At 31.7% G+C, this 16956-nt stretch overlaps 2 protein-coding genes across 5 annotated transcripts in view; one reads left to right on the top strand and one right to left on the bottom strand.

Moving 5' to 3' along the window:
- fam49a (family with sequence similarity 49 member A) overlaps positions 1–16956 on the bottom strand; it is a 113374-nt gene that overhangs the window by 69769 nt on the left and 26649 nt on the right. The window lies entirely within an intron of this gene.
- The window catches only part of fzd3a (frizzled class receptor 3a), a 56448-nt gene that overhangs the window by 13634 nt on the left and 25858 nt on the right, over positions 1–16956 (top strand). For 2 of the 3 annotated variants that reach the window (XM_087297486.1, XM_087297485.1), the window contains exons 1-2: positions 7743–7813; positions 9928–10346. In XM_087297486.1, the coding sequence (XP_087153612.1) occupies positions 10152–10346 (195 nt within the window). In that variant the 5' untranslated portion in view covers positions 7743–7813; positions 9928–10151. 3 annotated transcript variants of the gene reach the window in all.

Genomic DNA, 16956 nt, shown 5'->3' with positions numbered 1-16956 from the left:
AGTAAAAAGTTTTCATGTGAAGTAACTATATAGTATGGGATGTCCTGTATAAGAACTGACCATTGTTTTTTTTTCTACTTCTTTAAAATGCAGACTTTTTAGTACTTTATATTATGTTAATACCACGTTTCTGTAAAATGCTGCAGTAAAAAGCTTTTATGTGAAGTACACACATTGATTAGGATGTCCTGTATAAGATTTGACCATTGTTTTTTTCTACTTATTTAAAATGCGGTCTTTTTAGTACTTTATACGTTTACGTTCAGTCATTTAGCGGACGCTTTTATCCAAAGCGACTTACAAATGAGGACAAGGAAGCAATTTACACAACTATTAGAGCAACAATGAATAAGTGCTGTAGGCAAGTTTCAGGTGTGTAAAGAGTGTGAGAAGCAAAACATTAGTATTTTTTTTTATAGTTAGTGGAGGAGTCAGAGAGGGAGTTGCATATTAGTAAGGAAAGTGGAGACTAAATTGTTATATTAAGTTATATTATATTATGCTAATACCCCATTTCTTTAAGATGCTGCAGTAAAAAGGTTTCATGTGAAGTAAATTTATAGTATGGCATGTACTGTATAAGAACTGGCCATTGTTTTTTTCTACTTATTAGAATTGGACTCTTTATAGCACTTTACACTATGTTAATACCCTGTTTCTCCAAAACGCTGCAGTAAAAAGGTTTCATGTGAAGTGCACATATAATATGGGATGTCCTGTTTAAGAACTGACAATTGTTTTTTTCTACTTATTGGAAATGGGCTCTTTATAGCACTTTATAATATGTTAATATCCCGTTTCTCCAAAACGCTGCAGTAAAAAAGATTTCATGTGAAGTGTACATATAGTATGGGATGTCCTGTATAAGAACTGACCATTGTTTTTTTCTACTTATTAGAAATGGGGTTTTTATTTCACTTTATAATAGGTTAATACCCAGTTTCTCCAAAACGCTGCAGTAAAAAAGATTTCATGTGAAGTGCACATATAGTATAGGATGTCCTGTATAAGAACTGACCATTGTTTTTTTCTACTTATTAGAAATGGGCTCCTCATAGCACTTTATAATATATTATTACCCTGTTTCTCCAAAACGCTGCAGTAAAAAGGTTTCATGTGAAGTGCACATAGTATTGGACGTCCTGTTTAAGAACTGACCATTGTTTTTTTCTACTTATTGGAAATGGGCTCTTTATAGCACTATAAAATATGTTAATACCCAGTTTCTTTAAAATGCTGCAGTAAAAAGGTTTCATGTGAAGTACATATATAGTATGGGAAGTCCTGTATAAGAACTGACCATTGTTTTTTTCTACTTATTTGAAAAGGGGTCTTTATAGCACTTTATATTATGTTAATACCCCCTTTCTCCAAAATGCTGCAGTAAAAAGGTTTCATGTGAAGTACAGATAAAGTATGGGACGTCCTGTATAAGAACTGACCATTGTTTTTTTCTACTTATTAGAAATGGGCTCCTCATAGCACTTTATAATATATTATTACCCTGTTTCTTTAAAATGCTGCAGTAAAAAGGTTTCATGTGAAGACCACATATAGTATGGTATGTCCTGAATATGAACTGACCATTGTTTTTTTCTACTTATTGGAAATGGGGTCTTTATAGTACTTTATCATATGTTAATACCCCATTTGTCCAAAACAGTGCAGTAAGAAAGTTTCATGTCAAGTACATAGCATGGGATGTCCTATGTAAGAACTGACCATTGTTTTTTTCTACTTATTGGAAATGGGCTCTTTATAGCACTTTATCATATGTTAATACCCTGTTTCCGAAAAATGCTGCAGTAAAAAATGTATCATGTGAAGTGCACATATAGTATGGGATGTCCTGTATAAGAACTGACCATTGTTTTTTTCTACTTATTAGAAATGGGGTTTTTATATCACTTTATAATAGGTTAATACCCAGTTTCTCCAAAACGCTGCAGTAAAAAAGATTTCATGTGAAGTGCACATATAGTATAGGATGTCCTGTATAAGAACAGACCATTGTTTTTTTCTACTTATTAGAAATGGGCTCCTCATAGCACTTTATAATATATTATTATCCTGTTTCTCCAAAACGCTGCAGTAAAAAGGTTTCATGTGAAGTGCACATAGTATGGGACGTCCTGTTTAAGAACTGACCATTGTTTTTTTCTACTTATTGGAAATGGGCTCTTTATAGCACTATAAAATATGTTAATACCCAGTTTCTTTAAAATGCTGCAGTAAAAAGGTTTCATGTAAAGTACATATGTAGTATGGGATGTCATGTATAAGAACTGACCATTGTTTTTTTCTACTTATTTGATATGGGGTCTTTATAACATTTTGAATTACATTAGTAACCTAATACTACAAAATGGTGCAGTAAAAAAGATTTAATGTGAAATTCACATATAGTATGGGATGTCCTGTATAAGAACTGACCATTGTTTTTTTTTCTACTTTTCAGAAATGGGCTCTTTATAGCATTTTATAATATGTTAATACCCTGTTTCCCAAAAACGCTGCAGTAAAAATGTTTCATGTAAAGTGCACATATAGTATGGGATGTCCTGTATAAGAACTGACCATTGTTTTTTTCTACTTATTTGAAATGCGGTCTTTATAGCACTTTATATTATGTTAATACCCCCTTTCTGCAAAACGCTGCAGTAAAAAGGTTTCATGTGAAGTACACATATAGTATGGCATGTCCTGTATAAGAACTGACCATTGTTTTTTTCTACTTATTTGAAATAGGGTCTTTATAGCACTTTATATTGGCTTAATACCCCGTTTCTCCAAAATGCTGCAGTAAATAGGTTTCATGTGAAGTACAGATATAGTATGGGATGTCCTGTATAAGAACTGACCATTGTCTTTTTCTACTTATTTGAAATGCGGTCTTTATAGCACTTTATATTGTGTTAATACCCCCTTTCTCCAAAACGCTGCAGTAAATAGGTTTCATGTGAAGTACAGATATAGTATGGTATGTCCTGTATAAGAACTGACTATTGTTTTTTTCTACTTATTTGAAATGCGGTCTTTATAGCACTTTATATTAGGTTATTACCCCAATTCTCCAAAACAGTGCAGTAAAAAGTTTTTATGTGAAGTACACATAAAGTATGGGATGTCCTGAATAAGAACTGACCATTGTTTTTTTCTACTTATTGGAAATGGGGTCTTTATAGTACTTTATATTATGTTAATACCCCATTTGTCCAAAACAGTCAGTAAGAAAGTTTCATGTCAAGTACATAGCATGGGATGTCCTATGTAAGGACTGACCATTGTTTTTTTCTACTTATTGGAAATGGGCTCTTTATAGCACTTTATCATATGTTAATACCCTGTTTCCCAAAACTGCTGCAGTACAAATGTATCATGTGAAGTGCACATATAGTATGGGATGTCCTGTATAAGAACTGACCATTGTTTTTTTTCTACTTATTTGAAATGGGGTCTTTATAGCACTTTATATTATGTTAATACCCCTTCTCCAAAATGCTGCAGTAAAAAGGTTTCATGTGAAGTACACATATAGTATGGCATGTCCTGTATAAGAACTGACCATTGTTTTTTTCTACTTATTTGAAATAGGGTCTTTATAGCACTTTATATTGGCTTAATACCCCGTTTCTCCAAAATGCCGCAGTAAATAGGTTTCATGTGAAGTACAGATATAGTGTGGGATGTCCTGTATAAGAACTGACCATTGTCTTTTTCTACTTATTTGAAATGCGGTCTTTATAGCACTTTATATTGTGTTAATACCCCCTTTCTCCAAAACGCTGCAGTAAATAGGTTTCATGTGAAGTACAGATATAGTATGGTATGTCCTGTATAAGAACTGACTATTGTTTTTTTTCTACTTATTTGAAATGCGGTCTTTATAGCACTTTATATTAGGTTATTACCCCAATTTTCCAAAACAGTGCAGTAAAAAGTTTTTATGTGAAGTACACATACAGTATGGGATGTCCTGAATAAGAACTGACCATTGTTTTTTTCTACTTATTGGAAATGGGGTCTTTATAGTACTTTTTATTATGTTAATACCCCATTTGTCCAAAACAGTGCAGTAAGAAAGTTTCATGTCAAGTACATAGCATGGGATGTCCTATGTAAGAACTGACCATTGTTTTTTTCTACTTATTGGAAATGGGCTCTTTATAGCACTTTATCATATGTTAATACCCTGTTTCCCAAAAATGCTGCAGTAAAAATGTATCATGTGAAGAGCACATATAGTATGGGATGTCCTGTATAAGAACTGACCATTGTTTTTTTCTACTTATTAGAAATGGGCTCCTCATAGCACTTTATAATATATTTTTACCCTGTTTCTCCAAAACGCTGCAGTAAAAAGGTTTCATGTGAAGTGCACATAGTATGGGACGTCCTGTTTAAGAACTGACCATTGTTTTTTTCTACTTATTGGAAATGGGCTCTTTATAGCACTATAAAATATGTTAATACCCCCTTTCTCCAAAATGCTGCAGTAAAAAGGTTTCATGTGAAGTACATATATAGTATGGTATGTCATGTATAAGAACTGACCATTGTCTTTTTCTACTTATTTGAAATGGGGTCTTTATAGTATTTTAAATTATGTTAATACCCCCTTTCTCCAAAATGCTGCAGTAAAAAGGTTTCATGTGAAGTACACATATAGTATGGTATGTCCTGTATTAGAACTGACCATTGTTTTTTTTCTACTTATTTGAAATGCGGTCTTTATAGCACTTTATATTATGTTAATACCCCCTTTCTCCAAAACGCTGCAGTATATAGGTTTCATGTGAAGTACAGATATAGTATGGGATGTCCTGTATAAGAACTGACCATTGTCTTTTTCTACTTATTTGAAATGGGGTCTTTATAGCACTTTATATTATGTTAATACCCCCTTTCTCGAAAATGCTGCAGTAAAAAGATTGTATGTGAAGTACACATATAGTATAGTATGTCCTGTATAAGAACTGACTATTGTTTTTTTCTACTTATTTGAAATGCGGTCTTTATAGCACTTTATATCAGGTTATTACCCCGTTTCTCCAAAACAGTGCAGTAAAAAGTTTTTATGTGAAGTACATATATAGTATGGGATGTCCTGAATAAGAACTGACCATTGTTTCTTTCTACTTATTGGAAATGGGGTCTTTATAGTACTTTATATTATGTTAATACCCCATTTCTCCAAAACAGTGCAGTAAGAAAGTTTCATGTCAATTACATAGTATGGGATGTCCTATGTAAGAACTGACCCTTGTCTTTTTCTACTTATTAAAAATGGGGTCTTTGTAACACTTTAAATCATATTAATATACAATTTCTCCAAAACAGTGCAGTAAGAAGGTTTAATGTGAAGTACACATATAGTACGGGATGTCCTGTATAAGAACTGACCATTGTTTATTTCTACTTATTTAAAACGGGGTCCTTATATTACTTTATACTATGTTAATTTCCCCGTGTCTTTAAAATGCTGCAGTAAAAAGCTTTCATGTGAAGTAAACACAGAGATAAGGGTGTCGTGTATAAGATCTGACCATTGTTTTTCTCTACTTATTTGAAATGGGGACTTTATAGTACTTTTTTATATGTTAACACCCCGTTTCTCTAAAATGCTGCAGTAAAAAGGTTTCATGTGAAGTACATATATAGTATGAGATGTCCTGTATAAGAACCGACCATTGTTTTTTTCTACTTATTTGAAGTGGGGTTTTTATATCACTTTGTTGTGTTAATACATCATTTCTCCAAAACAGTGCAGTAAGAAGGTTTCATGTAATGTACACACATAGTATGGGATGTCCTGTAATAGAACTGACCATTGTTTTTTTCTACTTATTTGAAATGAGGTCTTTGTAGCACTTTATATTATTTTAATACCCTATTTCTCCAAAATGCTGCAGTAAAAAAAGTTTTATGTGAAGTACAGATATAGTATGGATGTCCTGTATAGGAACTGACCATTGTTTTTTTTTCTACTTATTTGAAATGTGGTCTTTAGTACACTTTGAAATATATTATATACAATTTCTCCAAAACACTGCAGTAAAAAGGTTTTATGTGTAGTACACATATAGTATGGGATGTCCTGAATAAGAACTGACCATAGATTTTTTCTACCTATTTAAAATGTGGTCTTTATAGTATTTTATATTATGTTAATACCCCGTTTCTTTAAAATGCTGCAGTAAAAACGCTTCATGTGAAGTACATATATAGTATGGTTTGTCCTGTATAAGAACTGTCCATTGTTTTTTTCTACTTATTAGAAATGGGGTTTTTATATCACTTTATAATAGGTTAATACCCAGTTTCTCCAAAACGCTGCTGTAAAAAAGATTTTATGTGAAGTACACATATAGTATGGGATGTCCTGAATAAGAACTGACCATTGTTTCTTTCTACTTAATCGAAATGGGGTCTTTATAACACTTTAGATTATGTTAATGTCCCACTTCTCCAGATTGCTGGAGTAAGAAGTGTTTATATGTAGTATGCATATTGTATGTGATGTTCTGTACAGGAACTGATCATTGTTTTTTGTCTATTTATTGAAAATTGGGTCTTCATAACACTTTGAGTAATGTTAATGCCCAATTTCTCCAAAACGCTGCAGTAACAAGTCTTTATATGAGGTTTAGTATGGGATGTCCTGTATAAGATCTGACTATTGTTTTTTTTTTCTACATCTTTTAAAAGAGCATTTTTTTTTCCAAATTGCTGCAGTAAAAAGGATTCATATGTTGTATATATGCATATAGCATGGGACATCTAGTATCAGACCTGATCACTCTTTTATTTAACTTATTCCAAACAATGTATTTATAACACTTTAAAGACTTTATAGCTCATTAATAGCCCATTTCTCCAAAATGCTGCAGTAAGTTATTCTGAGGTATGCATATAATATTGGATGTCCTGTCCATAGTTTTCTTCTGTTAACTTAAATGAGGTCTTTTACATGAGGTATGCATGTACATCCTGTATCAGAACCAAACTTTGTTTTTTTCTACTTATTTCTTTATAGCACTTTAAAGTGTGTTAATGGTACATTTCTCCAAAATGCTGCAGTAAAACAGGCTTCATATGATGTATGCTTAGTATTTGACTTCCTGCATCGATCTTATTGTTGTTCTATTCTACTTATAACAAATAATAAGGTCTTTACAGTCATCTAAAGTGTAATAATGCCCCTTATCCCATATACTGAAAGAAGCATACATTTTTAAATCCCCTTTAAATAAAACCAACATATATTTGTAACTTAACAATGCTATGTTGGACTACTTCATGATTATTTTCACTTTCTGAGGTTAGGCACGTTGTATAAAATTGCATTCAACCTTATTTGCAATGTACTGTAGTTGGCTAGGAGAAGTAGAAACGCATTCTGTGTATTTAGAAATCGTATATTTATTCTGTCCGTTTGATCTGCTATAAAATCATTTGAAGCAAAAAGATAGACTTGAGGAAATTAAAGGTAAGCCCAGAAACCAATTTCTTAAAATAAGAACAGTCAAAAAAGCTAATAAATTGTTTAATAAAGCATACGTTGGAGGAAAGGGGGATAAACTTAAATTTCGTTGTCATCTCTGTTCTGGGCGAAATGGGTGCTCTGTGGAGCGCTCTCTGTGTGGCTGCTGACATTACCGTAATGATAATAATACGCGCGCACCGAAATATAAAGCGCGGCTGGCTTGACTGTGTTTTTCCGAACCGCGGCTGGCTTGACCGCAGTGAAAGACTGACACAAGGCGCTCGTATTGTTAGAGAAGCGGAGGGGACTCCTGCACGTGAAGGAGAGGTAAGACAGACTTTTAAAATCATTATATCGATCATTTTAGCTTATGAGCACGTTATATTCGTGAAAAACAGGAATAATTGACCTCAAAGTACATTAGATACCTATTTTGAAGGTAGTATTTTCATTCACAGCGATTCTGCTGCGCGCCTCCCGATGGAGAAGGTCTCATCTGTTAATAAAGGAAGGGTAGCTGTTTGCCTTTTTCGACGAAAACGCGACATTTTTATCCCATTATTGTTACAAATTAACTATTACTAACAACACAAAATCATGGTAAATGTAGCATTCGTCAGTTTGGCAGTAAAATTAGAGGTTCTGGGCGATGCCGGTGTGCTGAAGCGCTTTGTTGCCTGAGGTGAAAGGTGTTTACTGAGCGTTTGGCCTCAAAATGTAATTAAATCGATATAATAGATGTCAGGCACTAACAAGAATAACCACACATCATTTTGTGTAATCACAGTCTATCACTTTTTTGGCTATCATCTTTTTAAAATTATTTTTGAATCAACAAAGAAGGAAAGACTACAAAATGCATCTTTTATTATTAGCATTATTATTATTATTGTTATTATTATTATTATTATTATTATTATTATTATTATAAATGTCAGGGTAAAAAAAAACTGCATCAGAATGTCATAAATGTGTTACATAGATTGCACAAGAGTTTTACAGAGAGGTAAAGCATCAAATAAGCGCATAAAAGAAAAATATAACCTAAAAACAGATAATATAAAATCATGTGTTAAACTAATTAAAAAAGGAAAATAAGTTAACAGATTTTATAGCTTTCATTTTAAGAGAAAGCAATAGCTCTAATTTACTGTTGAAGTTCCTTTTCAAAAACAATAATAGTGTATACGAATTTAGAGCGGTGTATATGGATTTTTGCAAGAATTAAAAGAAGGTTAATAATGAAATATTCCTTACTTTTATCATAAGGAGGACTATTGAAAAAACCCAGCGGGATAATCCTTAAAAGATAACAAGAGTCCCGGTAGTATTTTGTAATGAATAACCAAAGAAAGTTCAATACAAATGCATTGTGTTTGAGGGCAATTCCAAAAAACATGATCAGCAGTTTCATTGGGTTTGTTACAGAAAGAGCAGCATGTCTGACTTGTTTATTTATTTATTTATTTATTTATTTTTAAAAATGTCTTGACTGAGTAAAATGTGTTACAGTTTAAATGAAATATCTCTAATTTTACTACATCTAAAACTACAGCCATGACTATTTTGAGCAGTTACAGAAATTGAATTCAGGTTATTAAGCCCTTCATATTTAATGAGAAATATATTTAGGCCTGTCACAATATCTATTTTTTGTTGTTTGATATATTGCACCAAAATATATTGCGATAAACGATATTATTGTCATTTTAAGACCATTTTATGTCACTCACTATATAATGCCAGAATGTCAATATACTATCATAATGCAAGTACACTCTTCCAAAGAACATATAATATTTTATTCTTAAGAAAATTGTATTTAATTATAGTTGTTTTAACAATTTAATAATAGGCATTGGAATCAGAATGTAAGTAAATACTATAGCGTTTTTTTTTTTTAACCATACTGACACTGACACCTCCAGTATAGATAGAGAAGTTGCACAATCAGCTAAAATGTTGCTAGATTTGTTTTTTATGTATGGGCGATATATATTGCATCACCAAAAATGATTGTGGTCATGTCCATGTGTTGTGTGATAAGCCAATAAATTGATTATTGATTATAGACCTAAATATATCCACAAAATATATCTTATAACAGTTTAATTACTGTCACTGAATTCCAGTTCTAACACATTTCATTTTTATGACCAACTTCAGGTCAGAGCAGGATAGTATTGTGTCCTGTGCTCATTCTATTATTTCTGATGTTGAAGTTTCCCCGAGGTAATCCAATTTAAAAAGCCTCTTTTATTTGCTGCCAGTGTAATATGTCAGTGCTTTTTGATCATTGTTCACTCTGGAAACATTTCCCATGCCTTGAGAGATCTCTTCTAGATGTTTTTCATGTTTGAATAAACTGTCGCCCCATTCATGAATAATTAATGTTAGTCTGTTCATTTCGCACATGACATTTGATGCTCTTCCCCTCGCAGATGGAAATGCATATCTCCTAAATGCCTGGCACGCAGACATAGCAACACTGGATGGACATGCATTGAAAAGCACTGGATCTGGCTCAGCAAAATGGGGAAGCGCACTTTTATCCGTGCAATTTCATCCTTGTGTCAAGCAACAGATAATTAATGAGGGAATGGAGGAGCTCAGATTTTCTTGATTCAACCCGTCCTTTGCAAGTCACAGCACAGACGGACGCACCATGGTTCTGCTTTGGGCTCTGTGCTCCATGCTGACTGTATGCATGGCCATCAATATGGAGGCTACTGGAAGCCATAGCATGTTTAGCTGTGAGCCCATCACATTGAGGATGTGCCAGGGCCTTGCCTACAATACCACCTTCATGCCCAACCTTCTGAATCACTATGATCAGCAGACTGCTGCTCTCGCCATGGAGGTAAACCAATTCACATTGCATTGCTTTAACCTAGAACTAGCGCTGATTTTCATGCTCTAATAATGTGGTGTCCTTGTAAGGGTTGTGTCTAGATATAAATGTATGCAGTCCTATATAATTCTCTGAGAATGTAAAAGGAAAAACTATAGGGTTTTAGTGATGATCTGATTCTAATGTGAAGTCCGCTGAATAACCAGGATTTGGTTGACAGATAACCTTTACTATTTTTGCATACAAATGGCATTAGTGACTAGAAGGTGATTAGATTCAACTTTATTGTCATTACGCATGTACAAGTACAAGGCAATGAAATGCAGTTTAGGTCTAACCAGAAGTGCAATAGCAGCAAGTGCAATTATAGAAAAACTATGGGTAAAATTTACAGATGGATGTACTATAAACATGATATACAGGTTGTATTAACTGTGATCAGAGATTTACAATAGATAAATATATGTACAGGTTGATATTAATAATCAGAAGTATGCGGATATACAGTTAAAGTAGAATTATTAACCCCCTTGAATTATTAGCCCCCTGTTTATTTTTTCCCCCAATTTCTGTTTAACGGAGAGATTTCTTCAACACATTTCCAAACATAATAGTTTTAATAACTCATTTCTAATAACTGATTTATTTTATCTTTGCCTTGATGACAGTAAATAATATTTTACTAGAGATTTTTTAAGACACTTCTATACAACTTATCGTGACATTTAAAGGCTTAACTAGGTTAATTAGATTAACTAGGCAGGGTAGGGTAATTATTCAAGATATTGTATAATGATGGTTTGTTCTGTAGACTATCGAAAAAAAAAATTGCCTAAAGGGGCTAGTAATTTGGACCTTATATTGGTGTTTAAAAAATTAAAAACTGCTTTTATTCTAGCCAAAATAAAACTAATATGACTTTCTCCATGAAGAAAAAAATATTACCAGACATACTGTGAAAATTTCCTTGCTCTGTTAAACATCATTTGGAAATATAAAAAAAAGAAAGAAAAATTCAAAGGGGGGCTAATAATTCTGACTTCAACTGTATATGAACATGATTACAAATGTATATGTGCAGTGGACATGTACAATTCAAGATGAATTAGTTCAACGTATTGCAATGAGTATGTACAGTTTTAAATGTGCAAATATTAAATAGTGATTATGGGGAGTATAAGTTATGAGGAGAGTGTGGGGGTATATGATTATTTTAGTATTAAGTAAATTACGAAAAAAAAAATGTAATAATATACCAGATTTTTTAATTTATTTCATTAGCTGGCAAACGTTTACTTCGGGCTTCATAAAGAGCTCTCATCATCATGCTCTAATAACCACATGGCCTTAACAGCAGTCATATAGATGTGGGTTGTGCATGTATTCATGTGTACGTGTGCTTATACATTTTCTTTTCTAGTGAGAAAAAAGAGAGAGAGCAAATCAGGTTTCAAACAAAACTATAAAATAAAAAACTTCTACTTGAACAAAAATAATAATAATAATATATATAATAAATATTAGCTATACGAAAAAAGAAATGTGCATAAAAAAGTATTTTATTTCAGCTAATTGCATATAAATAATATAAATATGCACACACACACACACACACATACATATATATATATATATATATATATATATATATATATATATATATATATATATATATATATAAAATTTTTCAAATAATAATTTTTTTTAATCATTTACTTTTAACCTGTTTTGCAAATACTTAACTTCAAACTTAAACAAAAAAAAAAACATTTATAATAGTCTAAAATTTATATGTAGACCATTTTGATGGATGTAAACAAAAACAATGGTCCCAATGTATTTCCTGTTGTACATTTTTTTATTTATATAGCTTCCGAGAATCTAAAGAGAGTCACATATTGATAAATAATGTTATGATAGCTGCTTTAACATTAAGTTGTGATTGAATTGTCTCTTGCTACAGTTATGAAATAGTTTGACAACAAGCAGGAAATGTTCATGGGCCAATGACATGACCACATAGAAATGGTCAATTTAGTAATATTTGAAAATAATAGAGCAAGGATAATTTTTGTTACTTTATAAAAACGTTTAAACTTAATTTAAAAAATATTTTAATTAAACATTTTAAACGTTTAACTTTAGAATATCTAAAACTACAAAATCGAGAGACCTGTTTTAAAAATATTATTGCAAAAACATTCACTAAAAGGAAAGCAGGACGTAAAAACTAGATCTAATTAAAAACATGAAATAAAAACTACAATATTGACTTAATTGTACTAAATTATCTCCTCAAGTAAAGGAATTTTCTGACTAGGGCTGGACGATTAATCAAAAAGTAATCGAAATCGACATTCAGAACCTATAATCGATCAAATTTTTCCAAGTAATTTTTAAAAATTTGTTTCCCTAATCCCTACCGCATGTGGAGTCACATGAGCCTGCTCTGTTAAGGCTAATTTATACTTCTGCATTAAACGCACATGGTCCGGCGCAGCCTTTGTGCGGTTGTATACCCGTGCACCTCTCAAAAGAAAAACTTAACAACATGTTGGACATTTGCACTATATTGACTATGACTGGAAGCTGCGATTGGAAGCTATTACAATAAATTTATTATTTACATAAAATATTTGTCTAGAGAAGATTCAAGAAATGCATTGTTTAAAATATTATTTATAGGATAAACATGAGTTATTTTATTAGCAAGAGATACTGCTTATTTTCTACCTTTGAAATCAATTATTAAATATTTTGTTTCCAAAAGTGCCAAGTAATTTGTTTTCACTTTTTTTATAAGAAAAAAAGTGACTGTTGGTTTTAGGCAATGTGTGTTTTCATTTCAGTTGTTCAACGTTGATATTCAATAAATAATCATAAAAAGTAAATAATGTGTATTTACTTCAATTATTTTAAAATAAAGTAATGCAAGCTTCATTTAGAAATCTCTCACTTGTAATATGTGAGCATATTTACTGTACAAAACCTGTCGGTGAACTATGAAGGCAAATAAATAAATAAAAGAATCGTTTATTAATTGTAATCGAGTTAGCATGTTCAATTATAATAATAATGAAGTAAATATCATAATAATAAAGTAAATCCCTCTTCAAAAGCATTTTGTCTCTTTTTTCTAACACAAAAAAACAACAAATACAAATTGCAAAAGTGCATCCCTTTAAGCGCATGTACCAAAAGCACCAAGATTTGCCATTTTCAATTTGACCCAGTTCTTTCTCGTGCCTTGCAGATAAATCAGATCACATTACAGAAACGTTTAAAGGGAAATTAATCTTTAATCTGTCCCACAGGGCTGCCTGCAATGTCTTCATTTCTGAACTATCTTGCTGTTTTAAACAACATTTCAGGTCCTCTTTTGCTTGTAGCTTAGATGAAATAAGCATCTTACAACTACTCACGCAGCAAGGTTGCTTTCCATCAGCATGCTAGTACTGTATATGCCGCAGTCGCTGATGGTATGAGCATTTAATGATACTTGAGCACATTGTTTATTTTGATTGCTCCGTAATCTTTGTATCTGCAGCCACAACGCCTGGTTTGATTCTAGCCGATGGGTAATCCTCTTTACCGGGCTGCAGTTTTCAGCTGAGCCCGACTGAGAACAGCAGCATTAGCTTGTTACAGTGGTCAGTGTGTATCTGTTGAATAGACACTGCACTGTAAACGCTATCTAAAACCTGCTGTCCTCAGTCACAAGGTTTTAACTTATTCACTCCGGCCCTGCCTCAGTATAATCGAGGGATGGGATAGGAAATTAAAGAGATAAAATGAAGAAAGACAGGAGGATAGAGACGAGCCGAGGCAACCCATCTGTTCATCCTCTTGTACATTTGTGTGGAAATGTGGAGTTACATAACCTTTTGCACTGTAACCAGCACAAACACATGCAGAAAAGTGATGATACTTTTTAAATCCACCATTGCACAAAGGATTAAAAGATGGCTGTAGAATATATCGAAATGCATTTTTGTACAATTCACACGTAACATGGCAGGATATATTTTCCAAGCATTGTATCAATAATAACAATACAATTATAGTAGATAGAAGTACAGCCCTCACAAATCTATCTTTTACATTATTATTTTTAATAAGAAGCTATACAATATTATATTTGTGCATATACAGTGCCGAACCAAATCTGGCACTAATCTAACAAAATAACTTATGATAACGGTCCAAAAATATGCACACACAAATGTTTATGTTAAAGAAAACATAAAATATTATGTATGAAATATTTAAATAATAAATAAACAGTTTAAAATGATCTTTATCATTTTATTTTTATGATTTTTAAAAATCAACAGAAACAAAAGATATAAATAAAATTTTGTTAAATCTTATTAAAAATATTTCACATAGATTTAAATGTGTTCTTTATATTTTTAAAGATGTTCAGTGAATAAAAGATTATTTTAATAAATATATCTGTTTAATAAATCAGTTTTGTTTAAATGCACCAATGTATGTTAACTATATTTACTGAGAAATCAATATAAATATTCATTTTCAAAATAGGGTGTACTCAATTATACTGAAAACTTCATATAGTACTGTGACTGTGGAGTTTTAAGCTTTTTCAGGCATAAGAAATTGTACCGCTTGTAATTTCAATTACAAAACAATAACAAATCTTTCTTTTTCTTCAATTGTTTATAAAAGAAGCATATGCAGTATGATTTTTACATTTGATTATTCAATTACTGTATACCGGAATATATTTCGACTGTTCAGAAAACAATCAAATGCGGTTTATTTAATTCGCATATTTTTCTTTATTGAATTTTTCTATGCTTGTAGTTTGTTTATTAACTTTTTTGCACCCCCCACCCCCACCCCACACAATCATTTTAATCAATCCAAAATAATAGATTCTTTATAAACATTTAACTCAACTATTGAAATTGTATGCATATCGCAATACATATCGCAGATCAAGAAATATCGCAATTTGAAATTTTGTCATTATCGTGCAGTCCTATATATATATATATATATATATATATATATATATATATATAGTAAGTCGTTAGTTAATATTATATTAGTTAATATTAGTTAAGTCTGTTAGTAAATTCATTAGTTGATATATTTATTAACATGAACTATAAATTAACAATATTTGTACAGCTTTCATTAATTGTCTTTCAACATTTATGAATTCAATAAACATTAGCTAATGCACTGTTAGTTAACAAGAACTATCAATGAATGACTTAATTTTCAATAATTAACGTTAACAAAGATGAATAAATACTGCAATAATTGTGTTGTTCAATATTTGTTCATGTTAGTAAATACATTAACTAATATTAACTAATGGAATCTCATGGTAAGTGTTACCAATTTTAGTTTAGATTCAGTTTAATTTTAGATAATTAAATTAATAATTTTTTTATTAAGCTTTTACATGTTTCAATGATTGCAGAAGACCATCCACTGTGTAAAAAACATGCTGGATAAGGTGGCAGTTCATTCCGCTGTGGCAACCCCAGATTTATAAAAGGAATAAGCCGTAAATTAAACGAACAAATGTTTTAATAATAGAATTTCAAAAATGTATAACATATTAGTATTAACAATAATAATAATAATAATAATAATATATTTCAATAATATATGTTTCAATTTCAACGTAATTTTTGTGTGCTATTTTATATATTATAAAAATAAATGCAGTTACTTTAATTATAATTTCCAGACAGAAAGGATATTACTGACATTTTTGAGCATGAGTTGTGAATTTGAGGTATTAAAAACCAAATTAAGTTTGACGTGATTTTCACAAGGAATGCGTTTCTGAATTCCGTTGGTGAAGAGCTTTTACTATTTTTGCAAACTTGAGTAGAAGAAAATCACATTAAATCTTTATTTTCCTCAGCTGCCAAACATTTAAAAAAAAATTTTTAATAGCAAATAAAATGCCGATGCTTTCAGATTCAAAAGCACTGTGGGATGGTGGCAACATCTTGCTCTGAACTCTGGATAACCTCGTTTGTGAAGTGGGACAGTTGCCTACAGGGATGCTTTCTGGGAGTGTTATGCTTGCATGCAGTATAATGGGAGGGGTTCAGGCAGGATCTGAAGTTATCGTGCAAAGGGATTGCTGGGTAAAGCTAGTGAAATCCAGCCTATCAGGTGCACTGACTGATGTGGTTTGACATCCAGTTCATTTAAACTTCATCCCCCATTTGTCAAATGTACACAGATACATGACCTCGTCCTTTTGTTATTTTTACCATGGTGTGATCATTAAGGCCACACTGCAGATGGAGTACAAAAACTCAGATGATTTCAGTTATGCAAAGGCTCGGAAGTCATTTAGATAGTAATCGGAAATACTGTGATCTTTTGATAGACCACTTTTGTCTGACCATAAATCCAACATTTTTAGTAATACACTAATGACCTTGCTAGCAACCAATTGCGTCTAGTGATTCTGCAAACTGTCAATTTTGGGTTTGCATATATTTATTCTTCGACTAGGGGTAAAGACAAGTTTTAGTACCTGAGCATTAGTATACTGTTTAGCAGGAATTTACTTAAGTTGGGATTATAGTTGATCAACAATTGAGTATATATGATATTGGTG

The sequence above is a fragment of the Danio rerio genome, chromosome 20 (assembly GCF_052040795.2).
Source record: "Danio rerio strain M-AB ecotype USA chromosome 20, GRCz13ab, whole genome shotgun sequence".
NCBI lineage: Eukaryota > Metazoa > Chordata > Actinopteri > Cypriniformes > Danionidae > Danio > Danio rerio.
Note: the sequence above shows the minus strand (reverse complement) of the source record. Positions and strands in the feature narration are given on the sequence as shown.